This window comes from Hylobates moloch, unplaced genomic scaffold (genome assembly GCF_009828535.3).
Source record: "Hylobates moloch isolate HMO894 unplaced genomic scaffold, HMol_V3 SCAFFOLD_14, whole genome shotgun sequence".
Taxonomy (NCBI): Eukaryota; Metazoa; Chordata; class Mammalia; order Primates; family Hylobatidae; genus Hylobates; species Hylobates moloch.
Window position 1 is genome coordinate 73550534 of NW_026652289.1, and position 17103 is coordinate 73567636.

General features: G+C 43.5%; 1 protein-coding gene across 3 annotated transcripts in view; it reads right to left on the bottom strand.

The window, feature by feature from the left end:
- The window catches only part of RAD51 (RAD51 recombinase), a 39592-nt gene that overhangs the window by 6740 nt on the left and 15749 nt on the right, over positions 1–17103 (bottom strand). For all 3 annotated transcript variants that reach the window (XR_004251601.2, XM_032174317.2, XM_058427424.1), the window contains exons 6-7: positions 10405–10499; positions 146–259 (exon numbers count right to left, since the gene is read on the bottom strand). Coding sequence is in view for 2 of the 3 variants with exons in the window: in XM_032174317.2 (XP_032030208.1) it covers positions 146–259; positions 10405–10499 (209 nt within the window). In the remaining variant the exon portion in view is untranslated. The remainder of the gene's footprint in view (positions 1–145; positions 260–10404; positions 10500–17103) is intronic.

The following is a 17103-nucleotide window of genomic DNA, read 5'->3' on the forward strand; positions in this document are numbered from 1 at the left end:
CTACAAAGCAAGAGTGTCAACACAGGAATTATACTTAAACCTCCTCATTTCTAATTCAAACTACTATCAATCTGGCCAAATAGCCATTACAAGATTCAGGGAAGGACTCTAAGAACATATTTGGTGTCTTATACTGAGCACATACCTAGATTCTACCATCATGGCTGATGCTTGATAAAGGAGCTGGGTCTGGTGGTCTGTGTTGAACGCTCGAGCATATGCTACATTATCCAGGACGTCACTGCCAGAGAGACCATACCTATGAGAAAGGAGAGAACATTTTTAGGCTGCACACAGAACTCAGGCAGATGAGCAATTCATTTCTGCCACTTAAATTGCCTGAATAGGTAGGGAAGAAGCGGTACTGACAGTAGTTTCAGAGCCAAAGAATGTAATTCCCTTTCTATTAAGAAGTTCAGGCAAACTATAAGCAGAGAGATGATAGCACCCAACTATTCTGGAGCTCTACCTGGCAAATCTTCAGGATAAATCAAATCCATTCTTTTTTTTTTTTTTCCTTTGAGACGGAGTCTTGCTCTGTCACCCAGGCTGGAGTGCAGTGGCATGATCTCATTACAACCTCAACCTCCTGGGTTCACGTGATTCTCCTGCCTCAGCCTCCCGAGTAGCTGGGATTACAGGCGTGCAGCACCATGCATGGCTAATTTTTTTATTTTTAGTAGAGACAGGGTTTCACCATATTGATCAGGCTGGTCTTGACCTCCTGACCTCATAATCCACCCACCTTGGCCTCCCAAAATACTGGGACTACAGGCGTGAGCCACCACGCCCGACCTAAATCAAATCTATCCTTTGAGGGCCAGGTGCAGTGGCTCACGCCTGTAATCCTAGCACTTTGGGATGCCGAGGCAGGTGGATCACCTGATGTCAGGAGTTGGAGACCAGCCTGGTCAACATGGCAAAACCCCATCTCTACTAAAAATACAAAAATTAGCCGGGCGTGATGACAGGCACCTGTAATCCCAGCTACTTGGGAGGCTGAGGTAGGAGAATCACTTGAACGCAGGAGATAGAAGTTCCAGTGAGTCGAGATCACACCATTGCATGCCAGACTGGGTGACAGAGTGAAATTCCATCTCAAAAAAAAAAAAAAAAAAAAAGAATATTTACATAAAACCCAGTGTGCTATGATTATGTTCTAGGTTCACGATTCTATCATGAGGATAAACAGATGGCATTAGGATAGAGTTACACCTTACGATCCTGACCAAATAAAACAAGAATGAAGAGATATACGTTTTCTCTATTTAGATCGTAAATATATGGTGAAAAAAAAAGATATAACAAGTGTAAGTACTTTACTGCACAAGTCTTCTAGTTCTGCCTCAAGAAACACTGATATGGCTGGGCGTGGTGGCTCACACCTGTAATCCCAGCAACTTGGGAGGCTGATGTGGGCAGATCACTTGAGATCAGGAGTTTGAGACCAGCTTGGACTACATGGTGAAACACCATCTCTACTAAAAATACAAAATGTAGCTGGGTGTAGTGGCAGGCACCTGTAATCCCTGCTTCTCAGCTACTTGGGAGGCTGAGGCAGGAGAATCGCTTGAACCCGGGAGGCAGAGGTTGCAGTGAGCTGAGATCACGCCACTGCACTCCATCCTGGGTGACAGAGCAAGACTCTGTCTCAAAAACAAACAAACAAATGAACAAAAAAATACACTGATATAATCTACTATCAGAAAGGGTGAAGAGGCTGGGCATGATGGCTCATGCTTGTAATCCCAGCACTTTGGGAGGCTGAGTGGGGAGGATTACTTGAGGTCAGGAGTTTGAGACCAGCCTGGGCAACATGGCAAAAGCCCGTCTCTATTTATAAAATTTAAAAAAATTAAAAATTAAAAAAGAAAGGGAGATTATCTACTTGCTATAAAAACAGAGAAGGTTTACCAGAATAAAGAGTTATCCTAGCTTTTCTCTCAGCGGCGCTCACAAAAAAAACTACGGGAACCTCTGCGCTTAGGCTCCAGAAGCAGGACATGGAATTCCCACAGCTTGGGACAAGTTGGCTGGAAATACCATCTTTTTTTGAGACGGAGTCTCACTCTGTCGCCCAGGCTGGAGTGCAGTGGCGCGAGCTTGGCTCACTGCAAGCTCCGCCTCCCGGGTTCACGCCATTCTCCTGCCTCAGCCTCCTGAATAGCTGGGACTATAGGCGCCCGCTACCACACACGCCTGGCTAATTTTTTTTTTTATTTTTAGTAGAGACAGGGTTTCACTGTGTTAGCCAGGATGGTCTCCATCTCCTGACCTTGTGATCCACCCACCTCGGCCTCCCAAAGTGCTGGGATTATAGGCGTGAGCCACCGCGCCTGGCCATAGCATCCTCTTTCATAGTGTTTCTTGAACTTCCCTAAAGATAATAACCTGGAACACCTGTTAGAAAACAAATTCCTGGGCAGGCTGTGGTGACTCATGCCTGTAATCTCAGCACCTTGGGAGGCCAAGGCAGGCGGATCACTTGAGGTCAGGAGTTGGAGACTAGCCTTGCCAACAAGGCGAAACCCAGTCTCTACTAAAAAAATACAAAAATGAGATAGGCGTGCTGGTGCACACCTGTAATCCCAGGTACTTGAGAGGCTGAGGCAGGAGAATCGCTTGAACCCGAGAGGCAGAGGTTGCAGTGAGCCAATATCACGCCATTGTACTCCAGCCTGGCAGCCTGGGCAACAAGAGTGAAACTCTGTCTCAAAAAAAAAAAAATTCCTGGGCCTAACCTAGACTCAATGAACTACAATCATCAGGGAAGAGCCTGGTAATTTGTATATTTAACAAATACTTCAGGTTATTCTTAACATATAAGTTTGAAAAACTAAGCTCATCTCAAAGGAGTTCTGTCATTCTTTCACAGTACTTCAGATTTTCAAGAAAGGCTAGCAATTTGTGGTCATAGTTTTCAAACTTTAGCAAGCATCAGATTACCTAGAGAGCTTGCATTTTTTTTGTTTTGTTTTGTTTGTTTTTTTGAGATGGAGTCTCACTCTGTCGCCCAGTCTGGAGTACAGTGGCACGATCTTGGCTTACTGCAACCTCCGCCTCCTGGGTTCAAGTGATTCTCCTGCCTCAGCCTCCCGAGTAGCTGGGATTACAGGTGCCCGCTAACATGCCCAGCTAGTTTTTGTATTTTTAGTAGAGACAAGGTTTCACCATGTTGGCCAGGCTGGTCTCAAACTCCTGACCTCAGGTGATCCACTCCCTTGGCCTCTCAAAGTGTTGGGATTACAGGCGTGAGCCATGATGCCTGGACCTGGGGAGCTTGTTAAAAACAGGTTGCTAGCCCGAGTATCTAGTTGTTTCTGATTCAGTAGATCTGAAGTCCCATCAGACAATTTGCATTTCTAACAAGTTCTCAAGTAATGGTAATGCTGCTGTTCTGGGGACCATGTTCTGGGAACCCCAGAGCTACAGTAACATGAATGGGGGCTAATATTCTTCAACAGGGCATGGCAAAAATTAATCAGTAAGGGCTCTTTTGCTGTGAATGAAAGAGGACTATTTTATTAGCTTAAGGAGGCCTTGTGACATTCTCAGAAATATAATTCAATTACAAAATTTTTTCTTGATAAAGAGACCTGATTAAAACAAATTAATGAAATTTCTATGAAACATATTTTTCAGCGAGGCACAGTCACTTATGCCTGCCTGTAATCTTAGCACTTTGGGAGGCCGAGGAGGGAGAATCACTCTAGGCCAAGAGTTTGAGACCATCCTAGGCAACACAGTGAGACCTCATCTCTACAAAAATAAGAACTAGGCCAGGCACAGTGGCTCACGCCTATAATCCCAGCACTTTGGGAGGCCAAGGTGGGCAGATCACAAGGTCAGGAGATCAAGACCATCCTGGCTAACACGGTGAAACCCCGTCTCTACTAAAAAACACAAGAAAATTAGCTGGGCGTGGTGGTGGAAGCCTGTAGTCCCAGCTACTCGGGAGGCTGAGGCAGGAAAATGGTGTGAACCTGGGAGGCGGAGCTTGCAGTGAGCCGAGATCGCGCCACTGCACTCCAGCCTGGGCGACAGAGCAAGACTGCATCTCAAAAAAAAAAAAAAGAAATAAAAACATTAGCTGGGCTTGGTGGTGTGTGCCTGTTAATCCCAGCTACACTGAGGAAGGGGGACTGCTTGAGCCCTGGAGTTAGAAGCTGCAGTGAGCTATGATTGCACCGTTGCATTCTAGTGGGGGGCACAGTGAGACCCATCTCTAAAAAAACAAACAAAAAAAACTATTTTTTTGTGAGCAAAATATTCATTAACAAATCCTGAATGCATTGCTTTATTGCTTGGGCATCCAGTGGGTGACCAAATCAAAGTTCTTGTCCTCATAGCCTATATTCTACTAGGTCATCTATCCTATCTGAATACTTATTTATGTTACAAGACAATGTTTTAGTGACTCTGTCCAAAAGATAATCCTTAAACTACTAAAACAGTAAAAGTATGAATGCTGTACAGGATTGCCAAAACAATTTTGAGAAGGAAGACACAATTAAGTATATACATCCTCAGAAAACTAAGATCAGGCTACAAAAGAGTAATTCCTTTTCCTTCATAGGAATTTTGTAGGCAGAGACAAAAAGCTGCAATTACCATTCCAACCTAATTTTACGTTTCAGTGGTATATATTCAATAGGTTGCAGTCCTCAAATTATAAGCTGGGAAAGATAATTTGATTATAAAACGAGAGAGAATATTCTCCTCAATTTATTTAGGCAGGTTCCAACTTGAGTCTGACATCTCAGCATACAATTAAATTGTTTTATCACTGGGTTTCCCTAAAATGTGTGGCAGGGACTAAATTACCACATTTGACCCTAGACAAAGGAAAAGAAGTAAAACAATTTTGAGGATGTATTTAAAAACTTTATTTGATATAGAAACTTACAAACTCTTCACGAGCTTTACTCAGGTATAATTAACATACCTCAAAAATGACCTGCTATAAGTATAAAATTCATTGAGCTTTAGTGAATTTGCAGAGTTGTATAACCACGAACACAATCCAATTTTAGAACACTTTTATCACCCCTAAAAAATCTCTCAACTTAATTCACAGTTATTCCTCATTCCTATTGCCAGTAACCACAATTCTTCTATCCCTTAGATTATCCCCTTCTGGAAATTTCATATAAATGGAATCATACATTATGTGGTCTTTTGTGTTTAACTTCTATCATTTAGCATATTTGAAAGTTCATCCATGTTGTTAACATGTATCAGTACTTAAGTTCTTTTTTTATTGCTGAAGAGTATCCCATTGTATGGAAAAAACAAATTTTGTTTATTCATTTACCAGCTGATGGACATTTTGGGCTATTATAATGATATTATAAACATTATCATACAAGTCTTTGTATAGACATGTTTTTATATCTCTTGGGGTATATAACTAGAGTGAAATTGCTGCATCAGATGGTAAATTTATATTTAACTTTTTAAGAAGCCACCTATTTTGCAAAGAGACCACCATTGTATATTGTCACCAGCAGTATGTGAGGGTTCCAGTTTCTCTACATCCTCCCAGTATTTGTTACCGTCTTTTTTATTATAGCCTTCATAGTGGGTGTGAAGTGGTAGCTCACCATGGTTTCAATTTGCATTTTCCTGATGACTATATGATGTTGAGCATCTTTTTATGTGCTAATCAACCATTTGTATATCCTCTTTGGAGAGATGTCTGTCTATTCAAATCCTTTGCCCATTTAAACAACTGGGTTTTCTTTTTATTGTTGGGTTATAATAGTTCTTTATATATTCTGGATACTAGATCTTTATGAGATACATGATTTGCAAATATTTTCTCACATTCTTTGGGTTATCTTTTCACTTGCTTCATAGTGTCCTTTGAAGCACACACAAAAGGTTTTAATTTTGATGAAGTGAAAACTAACTCTATTATCAATTTATTCTTTCATGGACTGTGTATTTGGTGTTGTAGCTAATACATCTTTGCCCACCCTAAGGTCACTAAGATTTTCTCCCAAATTCTCTCTGAAAAATTATAGTTTAGGCTCTTATTTAGGACTATCACCCTTCTAAAAACAGTATAGTAAAACATACACATATAACATTAAATTGAGCATTTTAACTATTTTAAAGTATACCGTTCAGGTGCATTAAGGACATTCATGCTGCTGTGCAACCATCACCACTATTCATCTCCAGAGCTTTTTCATCATCCCAAACTGAAACTGTACCATTAAACAATAACTCCCCAGTCTCCCTACCCCCAGAAAACCACCATCCTACTTTCTGTCTCTTTGATTTTGAAGTACCACATATTAGTGGAATCATACAGTTTTTGTCCTTTTTTTTTCCCCCGAGCCAGAGTTCGCTCTTGTTGCCCAGGCTGTAGTGCAATGGCAAAATCTCAGCACACTGCAACCTCCCAGGTTCAAGCGATTCTCCTGCCTCAGCCGCCAGAGTAGCTGGGATTACAGGTGTGTGCCACCACGCCTGGCTAATTTTTTGTATTTTTAGTAGTGACAGGGATTCACCATGTTGGCCAGGCTGGTCTCAAACTCCTGACCTAAGGTGATCTACCTGCCTTGGCCTCCCAAAGTGCTGGGATTATAGGAATAAGCCACCACACCTGGCCTCAGTTTTTGTCCTTTTGTGACTAACTTATTTCACTTAGCATAATGTCCTGAAGGTTAGTGGATGTTAATAGCATGTGTCAGAATTTCCTACCTTTTTATCTGCAGGACTAAGTCTAAGAAAAAAAATTTGTTTTCTTCCTTTTAAGGCTTCATTGTGTGTATCTGAGTTCCTGTTTTCAATTCTTTATATAGCTGGAAATGGAACTGCTGGATCACATGGTCATTCAGTGTTTAATTTTTTGAGGAATGACCACACTGTTATCTATTTTTTTATGTGTGGTGTATAGTAAGGGTCTGAAGTTATTGTTTTGCATTTGGAAATTCATCCACATCAGCACCGTTTATTGAAAAGACCATTTTTTCCCTCATTAAATTGCCTTCTCAGCCAGGTTTGGTGGCTCACATCTGTAATCCTAACACTTTGGGAGGCTGAGTAGGGATGATCACCTGAGGCCAGGAGTTAGAGACCAGACTGGGCAACACAGCAAGACCATGTGTATTTGTTTTTTTTTTTTTTTTTTTTTTTTTTTTTTTTTTTTTTTTTTTTTTTTTTTTTTTTTTGAGACGGAGTCTCGCTCTGTCACCCAGGCTGGAGTGCAGTGGTGCGATCTCGGCTCACTGCAAGCTCCGCCTCCCGGGTTCACGCCATTCTCCTGCCTCAGCCTCTCCGAGTAGCTGGGACTACAGGCGCCCGCCACCACGCCCGGCCAATTTTCTGTATTTTTAGTAGAGACGGGGTTTCACCGTGGTCTCGATCTCCTGACCTCGTGATCCGCCCGCCTCGGCCTCCCAAAGTGCTGGGATTACAAGCGTGAGCCACTGCGCCCGGCCGACCATGTGTATTTGTAAAAAATTTTAAATTTTAAAAAAATTGCCTGTTACCTTTGTTAAAAATGAAGTGACCACAAAGGTTTCATTTCCAAACTCTCCATGTTTATCCTTATGCCATGACCATACTGTCTTGGTTCTGTAGCTTTATAATAAGAATTTAAACCAAAAAGTCTAAGACCTCAAATTTTCTTTTTTTTCCAGGCATTTCGGCTATTCTGGGTCCTTTGCATTTCCATATGTTATGTTCCATAAATGTTATGATTACTTTGTAAATTTCTGCAAAAAAAGCTTGCTGGAATTTTGATAAGGATTGGCTTGAATCTATAGATAAAATCTGAGGAGAACTGCCTTTTCTTGAGATAGAGTCTCGCTTTGTCACCCAGGCTGGGTGCAGTGGCGTGATCTCAGATCACTGTAATCTGTGCCTCCCTGGTTCAAGTGATTCTCCTTCCTCACCCTCCCAAGTAGCTCAGACTACAGGCAGTGTGCCACCATGCCTGGCTAATTTTTGTATTTTTAGTAGAGACAGGGTTTTGCCATGCTGGCCAGACTGGTCTCGAACTCCTGACCTCAGGTGATCCACCCACCTTGGCCTCCCAAAGTGCTGGGATTACAGGTGTGCGCCACAGTACCTGGGCAAGAATGCCATTTTAGTAATATTGAGTTTTCCCATCCATGATGTGGAATGCTTCTCTTTATGTAAATCTTCAATTTTTCTCAGCAGTGTTTCAGAGTTTTTGCTGTACAAATCTTACATTTCTTTTTTTAAATTTATTCCTAAGTATTTTCTTCTTTTTCATGCTACTGTGAATGAAGTTTAAGTTTTACTTTTGAATTGTTATTGTCTAGTATATAGAAATACAATGGATTTTTGTATATTGATACTGTATTCTGCAACTTTGCTGAACAGTTTATTTAGTTCTAGTTTTTCTTGTGGGTGGATTCCTTAGGATTTTCTACATATGGCACCATGTCATCAGCAAATAGTTTTCCTTCTTCCATTCCAATCTGGATGCTGTTTATTTCATTTGCTTGTCTGACTACACCGTCTACAATCTTTGGTACATTGCTGAATGTAAATAGTGAAAGTGGGCATCCTTGCCTTGTTACTGACTTTAGGGGGAAAAGCATTCAGAATTTCACCATTAAGGCCGGGTGCAGTGGCTCACAACTGTAATCCTAGCACTTTTGAGAGGCCAAGGCAGGCAGATCACTTGAGGTCAGAAGTTTGAGACCAGCCTGGCCAACATGGAGAAACCCTGTCTCTTCGAAATATACAAAAATTAGCCAGGCTAATTTTTGGCTGAGGCAGGAGAGTCACTGGAACCCGAGAGGTGGAAGTTGCAGTGAGCCGAAATAGCACCACTGCATTCCAGCCTGGGTAACAGCACCATTTAGTATGATGCTACCTGTAGGTTTTTCACAGATGCCCTTTAGCAGGGCCTCTGATACATGTTATATTCATTATTGAGAGTGAGATATTGAAGCCTGTATCCATTACCGAAAATGAAAATCTGGTCCCTTACTATTATTGATGAGTTGTCTATTTTCCCCTTTAATTCAGTTTTTGTTTCGTGTATTTTGGGGCTTTGTTGTTAGGCGTGTGTGTATCTTTACAACTGTTATATCTTCCTGACAAACTGACCTTTTAATTACAAAATGTTCCTCTTTGTATATAATGTGTTTGTCTTTTTTTTTTTTTTTTTTTTTTTTTTTTGAGACAGATTCTTGCTCTGTCGCCCAGGCTGGAGTGCAGTGGCGCAATCTCGGCTCACTGCAAGCCCCGCCTCCCAGGTTCACGCCATTCTCCTGCCTCAGCCTCCCCAGTAGCTGGGACTACAGGCACCTGCCACCACACCCGGCTAATTTTTTGTATTTTTAGTAGAGACGAGGTTTCACTGTGTTAGCCAGGATGGTTTCGATCTCCTGACCTTGTGATCCACCCACTTCAGCCTCCCAAAGTGTTGGGATTACAGGCGTGAGCCACGGTGCCCGGCCAATGTGTCTGTCTTAAAGTGTACTTTGTCTGATATTAGTATAGCCATGCAGTGTCTCTTATGGTTACTATTTGCATGCAATATCTTTTTCCATTCTTTTACTTTCTAAAGGGTTTCTCTGGAAGAAAACACATAGTTGGATTTTTTTTTTTTAATCCAGTCTGACAGGAACTCTAAAGAATGCCTTTTAGGCCGGGCGCGGTGGCTCACGCTTGTAATCCCAGCACTTTGGGAGGCCGAGGCGGGCGGATCCCGAGGTCAGGAGATCGAGACCATGGTGAAACCCCGTCTCTACTAAAAATACAAAAAATTAGCCGGGCGTGGTGGCGGGCGCCTATAGTCCCAGCTACTCGGAGAGGCTGAGGCAGGAGAATGGCGTGAACCCGGGAGGCGGAGCTTGCAGTGAGCCGAGATCGCGCCACTGCACTCCAGCCTGGGTGACAGAGCGAGACTCTGTCTCAAAAAAAAAAAAAAAAAAGAATGCCTTTTTCTGGCTGGGTGCGGTGGCTCACGCCTGTTAATTCCAGCACTTTGGGAAGTCAAGGCAGGTGGATCACCTGAGGTCAGGCGTCCGAGACCAGCCTGGCCAATATGGTGAAACCCCATCTCTACTAAAAACACAAAAAATTAGCTGGGTGTGGCGGTGTGCGCCTGTAATCCCAGCTACTAGGAAGGCTGAGGTGGGAGAGTTGCTTGAACCCGGGAGGTGGAGGCTGCAGTGACCTGAGATCATGCCATTGCACTCTAGCCTGGGTGACAAGAGCGAGACTCCATCTAAAAAAAAAAAAAAAAAAAAAAGAATGCCTTTTTCTACTAAGGAAGTCATTCTTTTGAACCACACATACAACTTTGGGACGTGGGGTTATAGAAGAGACATTCTTTGGCCAAACTAACCCTGGCAATCACTACATTGATGAGTGCAGCCATAGTCTCTCTTATCTAAACCAGTAACCTACCTCTCAGCCACTGCCAGCAGCCGTTCTGGCCTAAAGGTACCCTCAGTGTCAATGTACATGGCCTTTCCTTCACCTCCACCCCGGTCAATGGGAAGCTATAGAGAACAAAAACAACAGTAGAAATGAACATTGTATTTCTGATACAGCTGACCAAGTTCCTCATGACATCTTTATAATTCCTCCAAGGCAAAGGGAAAAAAACATTTAAAAATGACAGTGGTGGCCGGGCGCAGTGGCTCACGCTTGTAATCCCAGCACTTTGGGAGGCCGAGGCGGGCAGATCACGAGGTCAGGAGATCGAGACCACGGTGAAACCCCGTCTCTACTAAAAATACAAAAAATTAGCCGGGCGTGGTGGCAGGCGCCTGTAGTCCCAGCTACTGGGAGAGGCTGAGGCAGGAGAATGGCGTGAACCCGGGAGGCGGAGCTTGCAGTGAGCCGAGATCGCGCCACCGACTCCAGCCTGGGTGACAGAGCGAGACTCTGACTCAAAAAAAAAAAAAAAAAAAAAAATGTAAAGCTGATTGTGTCTCAGTACATACAGCTAGTCCTGTCAGAACTGGACTGCTTAGAAATATAGCCCAAAGTAGGCAATAAAATTCTTTTCTTTTTTTTCTTGCGATAGTCTCACTCTGTTGCCCAGGCTGGAGTGCAGTGGCGTTATCTCGGTTCACTGCAACCTCCACCTCCTGGGTTCAAGCAACTCTCCTGCCTCAGCCTCCTGAGTTGTTGAGATTAAAGGCGCATGCCACCACGCCCAGCTAATTTTTGTATTTTTAGTAGAAACAGGGTTTCACCAAGTTGGCTAGGCTGGTCTTGAACTCCTGACCTCAGGTGATCTGCCTGCCTTGGCCTCCCAAAGTGCTGGGATTATAGGCACGAGACACTGCGCCTGGCCTTTTTTTTGTTTTAGAGACAGGGTCTCACTCTGCTGCCCAGGCTGGAGTGCAGTGGTGCAATCTTGGCTCACTGCAACCTCTGCCTTCCGGGCTCTGGTGATCCTCCCATCTCAGCCTCCCAAATAGCTGAGACCATAGGTGTGCACCACCACACCCGATTAAATTTTTTTGTAGATAGGGTTTTGCCACATTGCCTAGGCTGGTCTTGAACTCCTGGACTCAAGTGATCTGCCCGCCTTGGCCTCTTAAAGTGCTGGGATTACAGGCGTGAGCCACCACACCTGGCCAGTAATAAAATTCTATAACTGCATACCAACACAAGACTATCAATTCAAAAGTACAAAAACTTGGAAGACCGTTTACCTTAGCTTTAATCAATAACGGGCCATGATCCAAAGCCCAGTTAATTTTAGCATGTCTAGATCAAACTTATACTTCACTTTAATGAGCAGTTCATTCTTCAGGGGTACTAAAGCGACTAGTCAATGCCCTCGGAGTGTCCATAGCAAATTTTGAGTGTGAGCAAGAAAGGAAAAAAACATATTTACTCCAACAGTATAAACAAGATGTTTAAAATGAACAATTGGAGAAAACAGAAAAAGAAATAGAAAAAATTTTAAAAAGAAAACAAAAAGGAAAGAAAAGAGAAGTAAATGAAATGCCATGAAAACTGTCTTATGAGCCACTCAAGGAAATCTCTGCTTTAGACTACCCATTCCATACCAGATACCTTTGAATTTTTCTACAAAGTTTAAGTGAATGATGCTAAAGGGTAATTTCTACTCTAGAAATCTACTTTGCAGTCATAATTCACATTTAAATTATGAGGAAAATCCTTTAGAACATTTTATGTTAAAGGCCTAGGAGAACCAAATTTTTTCTTTCTTTTTTTTCTTTTTGAGATGGAGTTTCGCTCGTTGCCCAGGCTGGAGTGCAATGGCACGATCTTGCCTCACCACAACCTCTGCCTCCCGGGTTCAAGGGATTCTCCTCCCTCAGCCTCCCAAGTAGCTGGGATTTCAGGCACACACCACCACGCCCGGCTAATTTTGCATTTTTTAGTAAAGATGGGGTTTCTCCACGTTGGTCAGGCTGGTCTTGAACTCCTGACCTAAGGTGATTCACCCACCTTGGCCTCCCAAAGTGCTGGGAGGCATGAGCCATTGCACCCAGCCCAAATTTTCTTTCTTATCTTTGAGAATTTTTTTTCGAAATTACAAAACAACGATATGCTTATATTAAAAATCCAAACAATATAGAAGTAGAGGGCCGGAGGCTGGGCACAGTGGCTCACGCCTGTAATCCCAGCACTTTGGGAGGCCGAGGCAGGTGGATCACGAGGTCAGGAGATCGAGACCATCCTGGCTAACAAGGTAAAACCTCGTCTCTACTAAAAATACAAAAATTAGCCGGACGTGGCGGTGGGCACCTGTAGTCCCAACTACTTGGGAGGCTGAGGCAGGAGAATGGCATGAACCCGGGAGGCGGAGCTTCCAGTGAGCCGAGATCGTGCCACTACACTCCAGCCTGGGTGACAGAGTGAGATTCCATATTTAAAAAAAAAAAAAAAAGAAGTAGAGGGCTGGGAGTGGGGGCTCACACCTGTAATCCCAGCGAGTGGATCACCTGAGGTCAGGAGTTCAAGACCAGCCTGGCCAAAATGTTGAAACCCTGTCTCTACTAAAAATACAAAAATTAGTGGGGCGTGGTGGTGCGCACCTGTAATCCCAGCTACTTGGGAGGCTGAGGCACAAGAATCACTTGAACCTGGGAGGCAGAGGGTGCAGTGAGTGAGATCATGCCACTGCACTCCAGCTTGGGTGACAGAGTGAGACTTTGTCTAAAAAAAAAAAAAGGTGGCAGAGTAAAAACTGAAAGCTCTTCACCACTCTCCATCTCCCAGAAATAATTTCCCAGATTATTTTCTATGCATTTTCATATACTTCTTTTATATAAGTGGTTCTTCCACTTACTATGTGACTGAAAATATTGTTTCCTTTTCTGTAACATGTAAATAAAACCGACCTTATGGGATTGTTTTAAAAACTAAATAAAATAATTCATGTAAAGTGTTTAGCACAGTACACTCTGAAGACATGATTTCCCCAACCTTTAGGGCACTGGCTTTAGTGTATACAGTTATGGAAGGCTTTGTTAATTTGGTAAGGGAAAAATTATGTTACTATTTGGCAGATAAAATCTTTCACATCATGGGAATCCCAGCACTTTGGGAGGCTGAGGCGGGTGGATCACCTGAGGTCAGGAGTTCAAGACCAGCCTGGCCAACATAGCGAGACCTCATCTCTACTAAAAATACAAAAAATTAGCTGGGTGTGGTGGCAGACACCTATAATCCCAGTTTGGGAGGCTGAGGCTGGAGAACTGCTTGAACCCAGGAAGTGGAGGTTGCAGTGAGCCAAGATTGTGCCATTGCACTCCTGCCTAGGCGACAGAGACTCTGTCTCAAATAAAATACAATTAAAAAAAAAAAGGAAAATAAGAAAAATGGGAGACTATCAAGCCAGGTTACTTGATGTTAAATTTAAATAAACTTGGGCCAGTCACGGTGGCTCACACCTGTAATCCCAGCACTTTGGGAGGCCGAGGCGGGCAGATTAACTTGAGGTCAGGAGTTTGAGACCAGCCTGGCCAACGTGGTGAAACCTCGTCTCTACTAAAAATACAAAAATTAGCTGGGTGTGGCCGGGCGCGGTGGCTCACGCTTGTAATCCCAGCACTTTGGGAGGCCAAGGCAGGCGGATCACGAGGTCAGGAGATCGAGACCACGGTGAAACCTCGTCTCTACTAAAAATACAAAAAAATTAGCCGGGCATAGTGGCGGGCACCTGTAGTCCACCTCTCCAGAGGCTGAAGCAGGAGAATGGCGTGAACCCAGGAGGCGGAGCTTGCAGTGAGCCGAGATTGTGCCACTGCACTCCAGCCTGGGCAACAGAGCAAGACTCCTCCGTCTCAAAAAAAAAAAAAAAAAATAGCTGGGTGTGGTGGCCACCACGTCTGTAATCCCAGCTATTCAGGAGGCTGAGGCAGGAGAATGGCTTGAACCTGGGAGGCAGAGGTTGCAGCAAGCCAAGATCGCACCACTGCACTCCAGCCTGGGCAACAGAGCGAGACTCCTTCTCAAAAAAAAAAGAAAAAGAAAAAAAAAAACTCAACAGAGTTGAGTCCTGAGGATAGAAAAACACTAGGAAGCCTCTTCTATAACATTGATATAAGGCAGATTTTGTTTCAGTTGTTTTGATCTCCAACAGTAAGTTGTGTCCATGGCAGAAGTGTGTATAATCTATCTAGATTAAAATAATGCCATGTTCTTCAAAATAACTAAAATTATAATAAAGCTTCAAAAGATTATAACAGAAGAGTTGGTCCTTGGGCATGGGCCAGGTTCGAGGATACTTTGTGGACTGGCCACTCATGCAGCACATCCTTAAAGCCAGAGAACATTAAGACTCACTTAGACGAGGAAAAACAGCTCCCCATTATACTGCCTGAAGTTGCAGAAAAGATGAAAGTTTGTTAGCTTTCTCTTCTATATCCTACTCCCTCCCTTTCTCATGGATCTTTCATTTCCAGATTCCATTTTTACTTCTCTGTGTGACTTAGTTCTACATCTCTCAATACAGCTAGAAATTTTACTCGGGGTTTGTCACCTCAAACCTGTCATCTCTAAACTTGCACTCATGTTTCCAACAAAACTGTCTTCCCCTCTCAAACACTTTTTAGGTTTACTAAATTACTGTAATACATTGTTGGGCTGAGGTGTATTTTTTATTGTCAGTCATTAAGCACTGCCCTTTACAACATCTTTTCCCTACGTCTCTTTAGTGTCACTATCTTAGTTTCCTGACCAGCTAATGCTTACTCTTCACAAAATCAAGTTTAAACTTCTTACCTTCTGAAATAGGATCTTAATTTTTTTTTTTTTTTTTTTTTGAGACAGAGACAAAATCTTGCTCTGTTGCCTAGGCTGGAGAGCAGTGGTACAATCTTGGCTCATGGCAACCTTGGCCTCCTGGGCTCAAGTGATTCTCCCGCCTCCACCTCCAAGTAGCTGGCACTACAGGCACAGCCCACCACGTCTGGCTAATTTTTATATTATTTGTAGAGATAGGGTCTTGCCATGTTGCCCAGGCTGGTCTCAAACTCCTGAGCTCAAGCGATCCACCCACCGTGGCCTCCCAAAGTGCTGGGATTATAGGTGTGAGCTATCACGCCCAGTTTGATGTATCTTTGTGTGTTTTTTTTTTTTTTTTTGAGACAGAGTCTCGCTCTGTCGCCCAGGCTGGAGTGCACTGGCGCAGTCTCAGCTCACTGCAACCTTCACCTCCCGGGTTCACGCCATTCTCCTGCCTCAGCCTCCCGAGTAGCTGGGACTACAGGCACCTGCCACCATGCCCGGCTAATTTTTTGTATTTGTAGTAGAGACAGGGTTTCATCGTGTTAGCCAGGATGGTCTCGATCTCCTGACCTCGTGATCCACCTGCCTCGGCCTCCCAAAGTGCTGGGATTACAGGCGTGAGCCACTGCGCCCCGCCTGATGTATCTTTTTAAGGGCCATCTCCTACAACTTTTCTACACCAACTCTAAACCAGTTAAATGACCTTGCTTATTTATTGTCTTTTCCTTCTAACTTATGCCTTCCCATCCTCCGTTCATCCCATTCTATACAGTTAAATGCTTTTAATTTCCTTCCTTCCCAAATTTAGCATTCTTCAGAAGTCTGGTCCAATATCTTTTCTCCATAAAGTATTCCATGATCACTCTAGGGTGAAATTACCCCTTTCTATTCCTTAAACGGCTAACCCATTTCCTCTATGACATTCATTTTATATATCAGGCATGTTTTTGGACATCTATTATCTCCACTCATTCAAGCATTTATTGTTTACTGAGGGCCAAACACTGCCTTAGGCACTAGCAATACAGCAGAAAACATGCAGTGGCACAATCCCAGTCACTGGAGCCTGGACCTCCTGGGCTCAAGAGACTCTACTGCCTCAGCCTCCTGAGTAGCTAGGACCACAGGTACACATCATCATGCTGGGCTAATATGTTTAATTGTTTGTTTGTTTTTAGAAAAGGCATCTCAGAAACACGGTCTCACTATGTTGCCCAGGCTGGTCTCAAATTCCTGGCCTCAAGCAATTCTCCCACTTTGGCTTCCCAAAGTACTGGGATTACAGGCATGAACCACCATGCCTGGCCTCTTATGAAGTTTTAAGAACATCATCTCTGAAATCTGGTTTGAGTCCAGTATTTGCTACTTAAATACAATGTACTGGGCAATTATTTAACCCACTGTGTCTATTTCCAAATCTTCCCACCAATGGGAGCATAAGTAAAGGAAAAAGAAACTGAAGAGGTCCAAGGAAGGTTTTTTCCTAATGGAGGAGACACTAGGCATATTTGTATACTGATGAGGATAATCTCACAGAGAGGTACAAGAGAAAATGGAAGGAGTAGGCCGGGCGCGGTGGCTCACGCTTGTAATCCCAGCACTTTGGGAGGCCGAGGCGGGCGGATCACGAGGTCAGGAGATCGAGACCATCCTGGCTAACACAATGAAACCCTGTCTCTACTAAAAATACAAAAAATTAGCCAAGCGTGGTGGCGGGCGCCTGTAGTCCCAGCTACTCGGAGAGGCTGAGGCAGGAGAATGGTGTGAACCCGGGAGGCGGAGCTTGCAGTGAGCCGAGATTGCGCCACTGCACTCCAGCCTGGGTGACATAGCGAGACTCCGTCTCAAAAAAAAAAAAAAAAAAAAAAAAAAAAAATGGAAGGA